Genomic DNA, 17922 nt, shown 5'->3' on the forward strand with positions numbered 1-17922 from the left:
ACCTGTGATTGTATAAGAGAATTTGGAAATTCAAACCTTTTCCTGATGTCATCTGACATTTTTGCTTCTCCGACATGTATGTATGCAGAGTCTGTAAACAAAACAAAAGAATATTTGTTAATCTGGAAAAGGAGTTCAAACCAATTATCCCTCAAATACCATGAAAGTAATTCACTCCAAAGACAATAATGTAAATAAAGCACGGGGTTCTGCAGAGTAATCCTTGGCACACTCTTCATTGTTAATCACCTCAGCCCTCAAATGCTGTGATTGATAAATAAACTAAAATGCTCAACAGCTCTTGGTTTTTCCCATTAGAGCTAATTCTGAAACTGATAAATTCACACTACGGAAACCAAAAAAAAAAAAAAACAACTAAAAGTTCAAGCCTAAATAACATAATTTTAAAAGTTCGACCACATGTTTGAAATAGAAATTAATATTTTATCAATCAAAACTTCTAAGGGAGAAAGAATTAAACTTTTGTCACGAAATTGTTTAAATTATTCCTTACTTTGGAACAAGCTTTCATTTAACTACATGGGGTTATAATCTCTGATCCAGGCCCAAAATGGGGGAATTCCAAAATGCTTTGGGGTTAGGCTAATAGCTTATCATGGCAGTTGAAGAATACAAACCATCCAGAAAGATGACTGTCTTCAGGACGTAGGTCAATGCACTGTTTTTATCAAAAAAACCTAAGAATAGAAGACAAATACCTAAGCTTACAAAAATACCTAAGCCCTTATTTCGGTGTGACACTTTAGAGAAAGAATACAGTTTTTAAATCCATAACTTTATCTTTCCTAACAAATGGTCATTAAGCATTCTCAAAACCACTACCCAAGCTGGAAGATGATTTGATATCATCTTTGATTTTGCCACCTTCTAAGTGTCTTTCATCTGCTAGAGACTTGTATTTCAAGGTTAATCACAATCATTTGGCCTTTCAAGGTATCAAAAAATCATATTCTCTTAGGGAATTTCAAAAAAGAGTACATATGCTTGCTTTAGCATTGGCAGTGTAGCATGTGTCCTACTTTATTTTATCTCAACTTCCCTTGGGCATTTTATACATTAAAAAAACATAATTTATATATTACTTCTTATCATGGCATTCTTCAATAAAAGGAAACCAGTCACAATATGCTCCATAAACCACATGTTACAAAAAAGAGTGTTTGATTTTAAAAGATTTATCTTCAACCTGTCATTGTGCCTTTTTTGGATGTCTAAATCTAAATCAAAAAAAGAATTTTTGATGAGGTCTTTAAGTTCCAAGCGAATTAAAGAATTTGTTTAACTTAAACAATTAACTTATCTGTCAAGGTGTTTCAGCCCCACAAGAACACTTCTAAGAAAAAAAAATATCAACTGCACTCTAGAAGTAATAAAGGAGCAGCAGACAGATAAAGCACTTCAGGTTTTCAAACTTTCTCAAAAGCTTCTCCAGGTTATGAAAATATACAACCATATATCACATGAAAGTATTTAGCGTCAAACTTCAAATGAAGAGCACAATCTGAAAAATAAGAGAAAAATCTGCCTAATTATATTCACAAGTACCATGGGAAGCCGGCAGAGAAATCGTGCAGGGTAGCTGGCTGGGAGTGGGTAGAGTTGTCTACTCGTCAGTGACAGACTTGACTTTGAGCACTCCTAACTACCAAATTTCTATACACGAAGGGTTCAGAGCAGCAGAGAGCACATTCTTGAAGCTAGTTTACATGAGCAGTGTCACCAGCAGGCTAATAAAAATATATACTTCATTCGCATTAATGGGACTCAAAATCTAGGACTTCTTTTTCTTTCTAACACTTTATCGACTATTATATCAATTATGCCTTTAGTTTCTTGCTCCCACAAATTAATCTATAGAACTATCAGCCTAAGGATTTTAAACCTATATTTTAACATTTTTTTCTTTTTTATTACTTTTTTTTAATGGCTGATAATACAGAAAAGCTGATGAGCACAATCAATAAATCTGAGCTGATTTTATAAATTTATCAAGACTGTGGCCCAGGGGTATATTCTGGGTACTCTTAGTTGCTTCCCTGCCCCTTAGAAAAGAAAAAAATAAAACCATCTATATTTTTCAACCACCCACCTTGTTCTGTTGTTTATATTTACATCTTTCTTGTTCTTCTTTCTGCTTAGTTTCTCACCTACCACTTCTCGGTACCTAAGTATTTCTACACGTCCTCTCTAGAATCTGACAGGTAGGTTCTGTTTCATCACCCTGTATTAAAACCTGACACCTGTTAAAAACTAGAGCTTAGCCTCAGCTCTCGCTTCAAAAGCTTCAAAATCCAATTGCTGCCTGCACTCCCAAATTAACAGAACAATACAATTAGAGCCCTCCTAAATATATGATTCATAAAAATGGAAAGATCATGAGGAAATCACAATGGAAAGTTTTTAACACTAAAGAGCAATATAATAGTAATTTTCAATCATTACATTCACAAAGAGATCACTAGATCACTGAGCCATTGTTAAATTAAGCTATAAGTAGAAAGTACTTTAATGTTAGCCAGTAATTTCAAAATCAAGTCAAGACAGAAAACAACTAAGTGGAATGCCAGAGCCACTTGGTAAATATTATAATCAGAGGAAGCAAGAACTGCATAGATGTGGCAGAGATGGCTAACTATCCTTCCAATATCTATGCTCTCCTTCCACTATATTAATAAAACTATAGCCTGATCAGCTTCATTACATACCCTAGCCTCGAGAATGGTTAGGTATGGCCATGTGTGTGATCAAGTTCTCTCAAGTGGAATTGAAGCAGATGTGATGTGCCACTCCCAGGCTGCAGACTGCTTCCTCTACTCTCTTCCCAACCAAAACCAGGTCTTGGCAACAACTCATATTCAAACACGTGGATAACGACAATGCCTCTAGAACATCGTTGAAGAAAAGATAGAAGGAGCCTGGTTCCCTCAATGATAGCTTAGAGCAGGACTGCATACCTAGAACTCCAACTACTACATGAGAAAGAAACTTCTACTTTGTTTGAATCATTACATTTTGGGGGTCTCTTTGTTGCAGTAGCTAGTGCTTCCTTAACAATATAGCAGACCTGAGAGTATCTCCATTCCATTCCTTTTTCATTGGAGAAATGAAGAAACTGAATGTCAGGTTAAGCAACCAAAAAGGCAAATCATCCTGGTAGCTCAGGTGAGAAGGGAGGTTTCCTCACTTCCGACCCAGTGTTTCCTTGGACCATCAATAACATCAGGCATGACCAGCACAGCACGGTCCACAATACCGTATCATATTCCGGTTATTTTAAGATCTATAATTGAAGTGCTGAATGAATTTAGGTAACTATGAATTCTGGAGATCTTACGAGTTGCAGTTTACTAAAATACATCAAATTGCAATCAAATTTCTGCCTTTACCATGGAGTTCCTTCTCAGTTATATCACATGCTACTTACTCACAGATTTTGAAATAAGATCAAAGGCAGGAAATTCCAAGTTAGATCTGATTGTTGTCCAGGAGAACCAGGCATTAAAGTAAGAAAATAAAACCACCAACTTGAATAATGCCTGGTTTGTTACAATAGTTTCTCTATTTATTCTTAAATAATCTTTTATATAATATTGTATGTATATTTACATATAAATATATAAGGAAATAAAGATTAGAAAGTTATTTTTCAAAATCTAAAGATTTACTTATCTCTAGTTTTTATAGTATCCGATCTGTGTTCAAAGAAGTCTTCATATTAGCTCCTTTATGAGATGGCTTTTTTCCAATATTACGATTTTCCAATATTACTCAAATTGCTCAGCACATTTTTTGAATAAATATTTTATGTTGATACAATATAATCTTTATAGTATATTTGTAATAAAACTGATGCCAACTCACTTTAAAGATCTTACTGACCAATAAATTTCTAATCTAAATAGCTAAAATCTCCATATTCTTAATCTTACTTCAAATACCATTCAGTTAATTAAAATCTAGTAAAACGCACCTGTATTTTATAGGTATTTTACTTACTTTTCCTCCCCTCAAAAATAACTCAAATTTTGTGCACTGGTTCTCTAAAAAGAATTTACTTCTTAGCAAATATTAACATGGTACAGACTGAAATATTTATGGGATAATGATGTGACAAATGGGATTTTCTATAAAATATTCCAGTCTACCTCTGGTGGGGGGTGAGGGGTGGGGAATGATAGATAAAACAAGAATTATCTAGATGTTGATAATAAATAAGTACACCGAAGTTCATAACACTACTCTATTTTTCACATGTTTGAAATTTTTCATAATAAAAGTTTTCTAGCCCGTGCATCATGTGAGGACACAGAGAGAAAGCACTGGCTATGAACCAGGAAGAAGACTTTTATCCAACTATGCTAGTATACTGATCTCAGACTTCAAGCCTCCAAAACTTCAATAATTAAATTTCTGTGTGTGTGTGTTTTTTTTTAACCACATGTGGCTCTTAGTAGGGGCCAGTCAATATTCTAAGCACTTTACCTGCATTAACTCATTTAACCCTCACAATAACCCTTTGAGATAGGTACTCATTTTACAGATGAAGAAACTGGGACAGAGAAGAGTTAAGTAACTTTCTGAAGTTGGAAATTTAAATACAGGTCATCCAGGTACATATATACAAAGAAAAGCCTGGAAAATTTAAATTATGGGTGATGTCTCTTTTTGCTTGTTTCTATATTCTAATTTTTTACAAGAACATGTTTCCGTAATTTGAATAATTACCAAAAAATATTTATTTAGATACTAACACATTCTTTAGAAATAGAGAAAATGACTTTCTGAAACCCAAATCACTGCAAGCATAGAAATCCATCATTAGGTATGTGGAAGTGAGCAGCAACAAACTAGGAAAATTTTATAAATGATAAAAGATTAGTTACTTTGTTAAACATTTCACCAATTCTTTACGGAAAGAGTAGTATTGAAAAGAGGTCAATGCAATTTAACTGAATAGAGTCAATTAACTTTAGACCATTTAAAAAGTTACTCCATTTTCAAAGAGAAACATAATCATTACTAAAGTTTTCTCAGTTGGACTCCTGGGAAATTTTACAGCAGAGTAAAAACTGTTACTCTTAAAAAGAATTATGTAGACTTATCGCAAGTTAAATAGCAATATTTCTCTCGATTGCTGCAAACTGACCAATCGACCTCATTTTTTATTTTTCATGAAAAATAAATTATTAAATTTATATAGAATGGAACAGTTACAGTTTAGTTATTTTAACTTGCATTCTTAGTAGTAATGAGAGCTGAAGATCAAATGAGCAAAAGAATGTTACAGGAAGATGGTAAATTTCCCCGCCATTAACTCAGTCAATATAGCCCAAGATGGAATTGGAGAATCTCTCTTATATTCCAGTCATGAATGGATACAATCACAATACAATATAATCACCACACTTTCAGAAGAACCACTTTGAAAATGTTCAAATGAATATGATGACTAATGCACTGTGAAGCAATGTCATACATGTATTGCAACCCCTAAGTCTGTCCATTGTGAAGATGAAAAGACACCTTTAATCTGATTATGTTTATAATCTTATATACCTCTGTCATCATTATGATGGAGCAACTTGACAGCGAGCAAAGTGCATGGCGAGTGGTTGGTGGGAATCTGGATGCAAATCTTGGCTCTAGCGTTAGCCATTAAAATGAAGGTTAATCATTTACTACCTCAAAGCCTGCTTCCTCATTGGTTAAACAGGGGGACACTTGTCTCATGACGTGGTACAAATAACAATATGAAGTGTGCCTGAAAGCCAAGAGGGTCTTGAGAGTGGGTACTCTAAAAATGTGTTTCCTCCCTCCCTTGATACTATGTGGGATAGTCAAGGGAGGTGAATGATGGAAGAGGATGAGTTTTAGTGATAAGTAAGGCATTTCTAACCAAAGACCAGGATGGGATCTTGTATATAAATTACCAGATTGAGAAATAAGACAGCAGAACCAAGGTTAGGAAATACATGAGATTCTCATTCAAAATAAAATTGATTTCTAACTCCCTGCTGAAAACCTTTTAATAACTTCCCACTGCCCTTTCTAATAAAATCCAATCTCCTTTATCACAGACAAAAGGTCCTACATGATTTGATCTCACAACTCTCCCTCAGTTGGAGAGTCTCAGCCACACAGACCTGCAGTTTGCTCTTTCCATGTCCAGGTATGGAACTCTTAGGCTCAAGTGTTCTTGCCCTTGTTGTTCAAACAGCTGACTCCTCTCACTCTTCACATCTCCCCTTGAACTTTCCTGACCGCCCCCCCACACCACCCTCAAGCAGTTTCCTACTGCTACCTCTAGTGACCCATGGTTGCATCCCTCATAGCTTTGATCACATTTTCAGATGATCATCATTTATTTATTTCTGCTGCCTTTCTCTACCCCCTAGTGAAATGCAAACTCTTGAGGGCAGGAAACTGGTCTCTCTTTTTGACTACTATAACCCCAGCTTATAACAAGTGCCTGTTCACTAATGATTCACTGAATAAACACGAAGCATGACTTCAGGTTAAGAATATCATGTCGGAGGAAACAGCTCCTTTGTGCCAAGCACCCCATAGAATGCTTTAATTAACCCCACTGGATCGTCGCAATAACTCTGAGGTAAATATTATTAACACCACTTCCCACAAGAGAAAAAAGGAACTCAGAGAGGAAGTAACTTGCCTGAGGTTATGCCGTGGTATTAATAGCCAGGATTTACTGAGTTTACCACGTGCCAGGCAGGCACTGTCAAGCTCTTTACACACATTCTCTCACCCAATATGCAAAACAACCCCATCACATGAGTACTATTATTATCCTCTTTTTCATACAAAAAAATCAAGTGAGGCAAAAAGAGGTCAAAATTAATTGCCTAACTATGTAAGAAGCGGAACATGGATATGAACAGTGTAGTCTCCAAAGCTCACATTCTCAATCATTCCTCTATAAAGTGTGGTTGACATAGAGTTTTAATAAAATTAAGATAATCCATTAAAGCACTTCACTCAGAACCAAGTGCATAACATTTTTTAAATGTTAGCCATTATTCTTAGTCTGAATCCAACAATTTGTTTTTTCTACATTTTGCCACATCCCAGGGAATCGAGCAAATCTAAAAAAAAAAAACAAACAAAAAACAAACAAACAAAAAACACCTGGGTTCAGATATAGTGTTAAATCAAGTTCACAAAGTGGTTCATCATTATGTGCAAACAGCTCTGTTATCTTTGTATGAATTGCAATCCGAAAAACATGTAATCAAGTCTAATGTGCAAAAGTTACATATTAAAAGGGTGCTCCATGCTGAGCACAAAACACAAAAATTAACAACTAAACTTAATCCCCATCCTTTTGGCACCATCTCTAGCAATACAACTCCCACATTTGTGTACATTCTTTGTTTTTACACTTTTATTTCATCATTGAACATTCAGTTTAAGTCCAATAAGCATCTAACAAAGGATAAAGATTGCCCATTTTCATCATGACAATTAGTGTTGATCTTTAGTAAGTCCATGTATCTTGCCGCTGATATCAACTCATTCACATTTACATTTTCCAATTTTTAAATAAATATTCATTGAAATCAATGAAAGCAATTACTTGCCCAAATGATTGCTCAAACGCCACCACACAGACACAGATGGCTACACTGCTGCAAATGAACACTAGGCTGGCAGGTAGCCCCACCATGTGACAGTTCAAAACAGCTAGATGAGACAGGGAAATTTCTGTGTGAATGAGTTTACTTGTAAAACCATGGAGTTTGAAATAACTGCAGAATGTTCTGGGAAAAAAAAAAAATCCAGAAGCAGGAAGATCAAGAGGATGCCACACATATTCTTTCTCAGTTCCTACAGCTACCTCAGAAAATGGGGTGTCATATTCTAGGCAAGGAGAATATGAAGATATGGTGTAGAGGGGCAACATTGCACAGGTCGGCTCGGACAATTTCTAATGTTCCTTCCAGCTCTGAGAGGATTGTAATCAGTCCTCAAGATGGAGATCTTATTCATTGGGCTATCTTCCATCTGTGTAGCAGCTGCCTGGACTTGGACACTAGTGAAGTTACTCAAGCAGGAAAGGTTCCTCACTGACCAACCAGCCTGCTGCATTATCCTCCCGAACTTTTGACTTTCTTGAGGGACGCAGCTGAGTCTTATTCACCTACTATAGGGTCTGACATGCAGTAGCAGTTTAAAAATTTTGGGGGGGGGTTACTGTGTTTAGCACTGTACTTAATATACAATAGACTCAAAAAAAGTTACTCAGAATCCTACTCTTTATTTTGTTTTCAGATCAACTTTCCCAAACAGAAAGTGAGAAATAGAGAAGAATCTATAGCTTTCTTGCTAATTAAGACTTATGAAACAAAGACCAAAATAAATTATTAAGAACCAGAAGTAGGAAAATAAATTTGTAAACTTTATTTTCAAGTTAATATAGTATCCTGAATTCAGTTATCCACACATTAAGGATATGAAAATAATTAGTTCCTTTCAAACACACTCCTTTCTCCCAGCTTTTTATCTCATTTTTTTAACTGATCAAATAACATCTGAACAGGTAGTATAAAGATGAATTTCAGCCAAGTCCAAATCCCTAATCAGAGAATACAAATTAGTGACATTTTATTACACTGTTACTCTTTTTGGTATATTTTCCTTAAAAAAAAAAAAAAAAAAAAACAGGTTAAAGAACACATGCAAAATCTCTCAGGACTGGTTCTTCACTGTTTCCAGCTGAATATAATAGAGATGGAAAATGGGTCTTTGTTATTTGAATACATCATAAGTTTTACATGAACGCTTCAGTTGGCAGCTATTATTTATCATAGCTTCGCTCTTAACCTGCTATATATCACAGTCCCTTAAAAACCCACAGCATCACCTCTGTGTATTTCCCACTGGGGTAAAAGGCACTTACTAATTTTTTATTTTACAGCTAACATTATTCATGGCTATTTTTATTTGTAGGGTGCTTAATAATCAGATCTTAGTTAACCTTCACAACTACCCTGGGCAGAAGATCCTTAGTAAGTCATTTCACATTAGCAAAAAAAAAAAATCGAGCAGTATATTCAAGAATTAGAAGAGGATCCTGAAATAAAATACTGATATCCAGTTTGCACAGTACAGTGTATAGAATGTTTTTCAGGTAAAGGTAATTTAAGAATTATATTTAAATGAAGGAGAAGGAGGAAGAAGAGGATGAAGAGGATTATGTAGCTCTTCATGAGAATTTTTTTAATTTTACAAATTTTATAACCAATACATACAATTTTCATATGTACATGTTAAATGGAATTTTTGAACACTACGTTGGATGTAAATGACTGATTAGATAGATGAACAGCAGCAGCAGCTCCAAAGGCTATCAACTCACAATGAAGCCAATGTTCAAAGAGCTTTATTTCACTCTCAAAGACCCAAACTCAAACGCTATGAAACTGCTCCCAACCTGGCTTACCTCCAAACTGATACAAAGGTCATCAAAGGCCAGATCCGTTCAGGAGCAAAGCCACAGAAATAAGACAGAAAAAACATGGTTCCCAGGACCACAAGAGTCTCCCCTAGCCTCACCCACCATACTCAATTCCACCATACTCAGTAGTACAATAAAGCTGAAAGTCTGGGGTAGGTCAAAAACTAAACTGCTCTATGGGAGTAGGCAGTCAGGGTACTACTTACTGAGCATTTGATCCTAGCATGTGACACTTCTTAGCTATATCCCAAAGTGTCATCCACATTCTTCAAGTTCTATTTACCTCTCATTTCAAAAAAATAAGAATACAAAAGGCTTAAAAGCAAGCATCTTTTGTATAAAGTTATTCACTGACTTATCTAAAAGGTAAGCTATGGAATATGCAGATAAAATACTGACCAGTAATTTAAAATGAGTTTTACAAATGTAAAGAAAAGCTTATGATAAAGTAAAACATTGAAATTTTTATACACAACCAAGTTTAAATATATAGAGAGAGACACAAAGGATTAAGAAAAAAATAAAGTGAATATATAAAAATGTTGAGGTTATTTCTGGATAACAAAATGAGGGATTATATCCTATTACATTTCTCTTTATAATTGCTACAATTTTTTTCCCCTGAAATGGATAAACATTACTTCTTTACATTTAAATAGAAATTATTAATTCTCTTCAAATGAAAACACAAGATCAGTTTTTCAGGCTCAGTAAAAAAAACTAGTGATCTTATTTACTCACTTGAAACCTTGGTCTTTTATCACTGTCTGAAGAAGCAGTTGCACCACAGCACACATCAAGATAAAAAAAAGTCTCACTTGATCCAATTACACTGTTTATTAAGAGCTATTTAATGAAAAAGTCACACCTTTGAGTTATTAGAAGCTTTAATGGTCCTGCAGAGTTCCAAACAAGTGAGCTAACAGAATTACCGTTGATTCTAAATTTTTTGCCAGGAGATTAATCCATCTGCTCCTGAAAAAAATTAAGTGTTCCTCTAGTGTGTTCGACTTCCTCCAATCTCATTTTAATCAAGTATGTTAGCCTCAGTCAAGAGAATAGGTATTTTTTTAACAGATTTATTGAAGTATAATTGATATACAAAGACAGGCACATATTGAATGTGTAATCTGAGGAGTCTGGACATATGAAACACCCATGACACCATCACCACAATCAAGGTAATAGACATATGCAACATCTTCCAAGGTTTCCTTGTGTTTTGTATGTGTGTGAAGAAAACAACATGAGAGCTACTCTCTTACTAAATTTCAAAGTGCATAATACTATAGTCACCCATATTGTTAACTATGGGTGCTATGTTATGTGATTTCTAGAACTAATTAATCTAACCTAATTTAAACTTTATAGAAGGTAGGTATTTTTAATTGCTTAATTGCAGTATAAAGAGTTAATTTTAATTTTCCAAATGCATATATAACATATTACCTAGAAAATATTTTAGTCATCAATAGGTAAATTTTAGGGAGGTCTTTATGTATTTGGGCATCTGTCAAAGAATAAAAAAAGACCTTTTAGATATGGTGACAGAGACATGAAGAAAATAATCAGCATTCCAGACAGAAGAAATAGCAAAGGCAACAACCTTGAGGCAGAAGCATGCTGGGCAAGTTTAGGGAAGACTAAGGACACCAGTGTGAATGGATGGTGAGAGTTAGCAAGTTGAGCAGAAAAAGATTACAGAGTGAAGCAGGGGCCCAGATCTCATAAGCCCCAGTAAGGCACTGTGGGCCTCTGGATGTTCCGGAGTGAGATAGGAAGTCCTAGAGGGTTCAGGCAAAGAAATGGAATACCTGACTGTCATTTTAAAAAGATCATTCTGGCTTCTATTGAGAATAGACCATTAAGAGAGCAAGGACGGAAAAATGAGACCAGTTAGAAGGTCATAGCAATACTCCAGGAGAAAAATGTTGCTTTAGAGAAAAGCGGTTGGAAATGATGAGCAGAGATCAGACTTTACATACATATTTTGACAAAATTTGTTAATGAATTGGATGTGGATGTAAGACAAATGAAGAATGACTCCAAGGTTTGGGGTTCCGACAACTGGAAGAAAGGAGTAGTGTATACTGAGATGCAGACGACTTCTGTTTCTAAAACAGTATAGCAATGCAGGAATCTCCTATGGCCTTGGGGTATAATTTACTTTTGTCCACTCAGCAAAAAAAGGCTACATGACAAAAAGGTATTAAGTGCAGAAAGTACAAGCTTCATCTACTTCTCAATTTTATTTGGAACCTTCTTGATTACACACAGCAAATGCTAAAATTTGTATGCACAGCCTGACTCTGGATTTACGTTCAATTTATACCCAATACCAAAGCTGTTGTCGACATCTCCCCCAGTACTACCTACTTTCCGGTCCCTAGAAGGTCTCAGTGGCCCTGCAAGCCCAAACAAGTGAGCTATACAGCTTAAAATCTTACAAACTAAAAGCAAAGAGACAAGGAAGAAAGGAAGGAAGGAAGGCAAACTAATATGTAGTAGGTAAGTAGATAATCCTTACTTTCCCACTCCCCAGCTTTCACTGTCCATTCCATTTCATATCTCCTTCCAAGCTTTATGTCAAATGCTCAGTACATTCTGAAGGCATTGTATATACATGTAAATGTAGGATTCCGGGAGGGGAGAAGGGAAAAATTAGTTGTGAAGTGATACTGTGAAAAGATATGAGAAAAAAAAAGAATTAAAATGTGTTCATTTCTTTAAAAAATATGTTTAAAGACATTATGTCACTTTGTTAATATATAATTGATTTTGGAATGTATCATCAGTGGCTGCTAAAACTATTAGGTTAAAAAATGATAGCAACTTAGTATTAGAGGGATAAGAATGACCCCACCTGAACCCACTGATTCATCTAAGCATCACTAAAAATGGGAAAACCAGACATTGTGCCCTCATGATACGATGGAATAAGACATACACAGAACCCTCTAAGAATACTGTTGTCTTAAAAAATTCAAAATGGATCTACACAGCTCTCTATATTAAACTACCAATTTATAGACAACACAAGAGGTAAAGAAACAAGGTAAACAAAACCACTTACAGAGCAATATGTCAAGTTCAGAATTTGGAACATCTTATAGAACAAATGACTGTTTCTCCAACAAATCAATGACATGGGAAACAGAAGGGGTAGAGAGACTGCTACAGTATAAGCGACTTAAGAGAGACATCATAACCAAATGCAATTTGGGAACCTATTTGGATTCTGATTCCAACAAATCAACTGTAATAAGACACGCTTGGCACAACTGAGAAATTCTGAAATATGGACTGAGTACAAAATAAAATTAAGGAATTAGTGTTAATTTTGTTAGCTGCAATAATGACACAGTAATTATATTTAAAATAAAAGTTTCTAAAAAGTAAAATAAAATAAAAAGTCCTTATTGTTAAAGATAATTACTTTTTTTTTTAAGCTAGAGGAAGAAAACCTAGTAGAGGAGAAAGAAAACAAGACATGTTAATTTTTTTTGAAGCTAAATTCACTTACTATACTCCCTATTCATGTATGTGTTTGAAATTTTCCACAATAGGATGTTTTACAAATAAAGCAAAATGGAAAAAATAGCCAGAAGTTGTAAGATTGCAATGTAAATTGTTTAAAAAATTATTACCATTTGCAACAGCTAATTCATGTGAATGTTTTCCCTGATGGTATGCAATAAAAGCAAAATACAAAAGCAAAACACAAAAATTAGTTGGAGGCTGAGGCACATAAAAAAATTATCATTTCATTCATAACCACTAATTTCAAATGTCATGCTCTGTTCTGTGGAAAGGTCGTGTATACAAAGTGGTCCCCAATGCCCAAGGAGCTTAGAGGCCGAAGAACAAGGCAGTCAAGTTCAGCTTGTCCGCTGATGAGTTAAATAGGGAACTTATATACATTAAGGGGGTCCTGGGCAGCAGCAGAACATTTAGATCTCTGCATCTTTTACCCTCTAGACCACTCTCCATTATCACCCCTTAGTGATGGACCTGCGTTCTAAAAAAGGAATGTGTAGGTAGGTGGTCAGGGGGAACCAAGAGGCCAGATACTGGGAGGCGCCAGGGTGAGCTAAGAGATAGATAACATCTAGGGCACCTTACCCCAGAGGAAGGATTAATGGAAATTCCATGATTAGCCCGAAGCCTCTGTACACACATTCCAGGGTCCACCAGGGGAAATGCGAGGGGGGTCAAAGGTCTGGGTTCATTCACTCAGAAGTTAAGCATGCAGATTAGTTTCAAGATGGAGTCAGCTCTGTCCACACATGCTCATTATAATAGCTTCATGATTCAGACCAAGTTTATAATAAAATTATGTTATAAATTAGGATGTAAAATAACTTCATTTTGACTAATTAAAAAACAACAACAACAACAAAAACACCTCTCTCTTACCTAAAGTTCTCAATAAGATATTTTGGAGTGGGGGAAGGTCCAACAGTTTAAGAAAAAAGTTTGAAAATTTTCTGCCTTAGACTTTTTACATATTAACTATTTCAGCTTTGCTTTGAACAAAAATGCTATGATTTACAACTCAAAGTGAAGGAGATGCTCTTAAGTATCTAAAGAGCAGGTATTCTATGCAGTTGATTAGAGAATGTGATAATCTTTCAAAGAATAAAGAGCCAGTATGTGAAAGAACATTTTGGCTAGCAGACCTCTTTAAAAAACAAAAACAAAACAAAACAAAACAAACAAACAAAATCAGTGGATCACAAAAGAATCTCCAAGAAGTGGTCAGGAATTTCCTTAGATTATAACTCAAAATCTGTTCCAAGAGCTTTTCCATAAAACATGGAAAAGACACCTAGGCTTGGAAAATGTTCAGTACCAAAAGCCCACCTTTCATTCACTTGACAAATATTTATTAGATGCCTACCTTGTGCCAGACACCATATTAAGCACTGAGGATATAGACAAAAACCTCTGCCTTTATAGATTACATTCCCAGTGGAGGAAACACTAGAATAAGCAAAATAGTAGATGATAACAGCATTTTATAAGGTAAGTGCTATGTACAAAAGTAAACCAGATAAGAGGGATAGATAGCATGAGAGAGGAATTCCAATTTTAAAGTGAATGGTCAAGGAAATGCTCATAGAGGTGAAACATGAGCAAAGACTTAAAGGAGGTGAAAGAGGAGTCCATAGTTTCTGAGAAGAGGATTCTAGGTAGAAAATGGCAGTACAAAAGCCATGGTGAGAACATGCTTTGTATGTCTGAGAACAGCAAAGAGGCTAATTGAGTGGGTTTAATGAGGGAGAAAGTAGTTGGAAACGAAGATAGAGAGGCAACAAAGAGGTCTGATCATGGCAAGTCCTACAGGCCACCGCAAAGATTTTGCCTTTTTATTTGGGTGGCAGTGGGAATCCACTGGAAGGCTTGGAGCAGAAAAGAAATCTAACTTACAGGGTTTTTTTTTTTTTTTTTAATCATTTGGCTGCTCTGCTCACAATATTGTAGAGAGCAATGAGAAAATAGAAGAGACCATTTAGATGGCTATGACCATTTAGAAGGCTATGGCCCCAAATTCCTCCCAATTCCTATATGTACCTTTTTTAAAAGTGACTTTGCTGCTCCCCTCATAAAGAGATAGTCTATTTCTCCATCCCCTTGAATCTGAGCTGCCCTTGTAACCTGCTTTGATCAACAGCAACTGAAGTAACGTTGTGAGAGTTCTAGGGAGTCTAGGTCTCAAAAGGCCATGCAGCTTCCTCTTGCTCTCTTGCTTCCATTAGACCACCATGTAAAAAAGCATAGAATAGCTTACTGGACCACATGTAGCAGAGACAAGCCATCCCAGCTGCAACCTCCAAACCTGCCAGTCCCCACTGCTACATGAGTGAGCCCAGGCAAGATGAGCAAAAAGTGTTTGACCCGAGTCATGGAAAAGATGGCGTTTCCATTGACTAAGATGGGGAAGACCATAGGTGAAGCAGGTATAGGGCTGTTTAGTCATCGAAATAGAAATGCTGAGTAGGTATGTGGGTATGTGGAGCTCAAGGGAAGAAAATATAAATGTGGGAGTTAATAGGAGTATTACTAGTATTTAAAGTTAGTGTTTAAAGTCTTAATGATATGATTGAAGGAGTGTGAAGTCTAATGACTGAACTCAGGAACACTCCAATATTAAGAGGTCAGAGAGATAAAAAAGAACCAGTAAAGGAGTTTAAAAAGACCAGTGAGTTAAGAAGAAACCCAAGAAGTGTGACATCTTTGATAAGGGAAGAAACTGTTCCAAAATGCTGATAGGAAATGGTAACCATGTGACAAGATGGAGTGGTAGCTAATGCTGCGGTGTTAATTGTTTTACAATTTATAAATGCATCAAATCAACATTTGTATATCTTAAACTAACATAATGTTATATGTCAATTATATCTCAATAAAACTGGAAAAAATGTTGTTAGGTCAACTAAGAGATGAAGGTTAAAAACAGACCTACAGACTTAGCAAAATGAAAGTCATTAGTGACTTTGAGGAGAGCAAATCTTTTAGAGTGGTGGAGAAAATAGCCTGGTTAAATTGAGTTTAAGAAAGAATGCGAAGAAAGTAATTGGACACATAAGTATAGTTTTGCCACAAAGGGGAAAAAAAATTGTGTGGTGGTTTCAGAAAGAAATGGGATCAAGAAAGAGTAATTATTTTTAAGACAGGAGAAATAATAGCATATTGATACATCAAAGGGAATAATCCAGTCATAAGAGAAAATGTGATATTACAGGGGAGGAATATCCTAGAGACAAATCTTTAAGTAGATGAAAAAAATAAGATCTTATGAATGAGTGGGAGTTGCCCTTAGAAATACAGATACTGTCCAATAAGACTCTAGGTCCTAAAAATAACAGAAGGGAAATCAGAGGTAAATGAAAGTATGCCCACATCCCATGTCTATGGCAACTGCCATTAGTTTCAAGGCATTTTTCATACCTCTGAGCCCAGAACTTACCTAAAAATGTTCAACATAATCTTCCAGGCATCCTAAGAACAGATGAGAGTTGTCAAATGTGATGAAAAGTATTTGCCAAAGTAGTTTGGAAGCCCAAGGTTCAAAAAGAGGTGCATAAAAGCAAAAAAGGCCATTGCCTCTTCCTTCTCTGACAAACACCACCAATATTCACTTGAGACATATATGTCATGTTTAAATTCAGAAATACAACTATACTTGCTGTCCTACTATAACAGAAACTATAATGATTTGATGGGGAAAAAAAGCTGACAACAGGAAGTTTCCTCAAAACTTGAAATCCAGTGAACCTTAAAGAGCTCTAAAAAATAAAGCCTATGGAAAAAAAATACAGAAAACAAAACTTACCATCTGCAAGCACATATTTATGTGAATCTAGATGTTTATAACTATTTTCATTTACTGACTTTATAATAAATATGAAACATTTCTCCCAACAGAGTAATGCTTTTAACTTTTTCAAAAAAACTTGAAATCCAAACTACTATTTGGAATGTCAAAGCCAGCCGCATGCTTCAGAAAAACTTTGTCACCCTTACGCCCAAATCTAACCTCTTTCTAATCTGCCTTCTTCTTCATTAAACAGTCTTCTCTCCTAACCTTTTGGACTCCGATACCTCTTCACCCTAGGTACCACAATCATCTGGGGTCAGTGTCTACATAAGTAATTCATCCAACATGCCAATCTCATTGTTCTTGACCACCTCCATATAACCCCCATTCCAGCCATCTACTTCCATGGTGAATCCCTGTTCTCCATCAGTGCCTTAAAATCTTAAATTCCAATATTCTACTCTGACTACAGAGTACTTGTATCAGCTACTCCCTTATATCTACGCACACGTATATATTTACATCATCCAGGGTCCTAATCCCTTGAACCAGATTTTTTTTTCTCAATCTTTCAGCCTCTAACAAGTCTAAACCATCACTTCAACCACTCTCTTGCCAATATTTTGAACTCCCCTGCATTCCTACCATATGTACACAACAAAAACCAAGTACTGATAATTCCGACTATTCATCATCTCTGGTTCTACTGAATTTTGCTACAGAAAGTCACACAATTATATGGACTAGCATCATTACAAATTAATGATCCTTGCCTCTAATATCTCTAGTCAGCTCCCTCTGCCATTCCCTATGGCATTTGACAGTTGACCATTCTCTACCTCTCAAATTCTCTCCCTCCATGCCTTCTAGAGCTCTACTGTCATTTGGCTGTTCCTTCTCAGACTTTTTCATTGGATCATCTACCTTATATAGTGGTGCCTTCCAGAGTTTTTCTTGTTTTATTCTTTCTTATTCCACAAACTATCAGAAATCACATCTATTCTCACACTGTATTAACTATCAACTAACTATATGCTGATAACATCCTAATCTCTAGATATCCTAGAATCCTCTCATTTCCAAACCAATGCAGCCAACTGCCCAT

At 35.6% G+C, this 17922-nt stretch overlaps 1 protein-coding gene across 3 annotated transcripts in view; it reads right to left on the reverse strand.

Annotated features, from left to right (window-relative positions):
• The window catches only part of FOCAD (focadhesin), a 252868-nt gene that overhangs the window by 230911 nt on the left and 4035 nt on the right, over positions 1-17922 (reverse strand). For 2 of the 3 annotated variants that reach the window (XM_025051385.1, XM_006918338.3), the window contains exon 2: positions 3-91. In XM_025051385.1, the coding sequence (XP_024907153.1) occupies positions 3-59 (57 nt within the window). In that variant the 5' untranslated portion in view covers positions 60-91. Of the gene's footprint in view, positions 1-2; positions 92-638; positions 693-17922 lie in introns of those variants that run through there. The other variant, XM_015594517.2, reaches the window with a different exon arrangement.

Source organism: Pteropus alecto, unplaced genomic scaffold (genome assembly GCF_000325575.1).
Source record: "Pteropus alecto unplaced genomic scaffold, ASM32557v1 scaffold95, whole genome shotgun sequence".
NCBI lineage: Eukaryota > Metazoa > Chordata > Mammalia > Chiroptera > Pteropodidae > Pteropus > Pteropus alecto.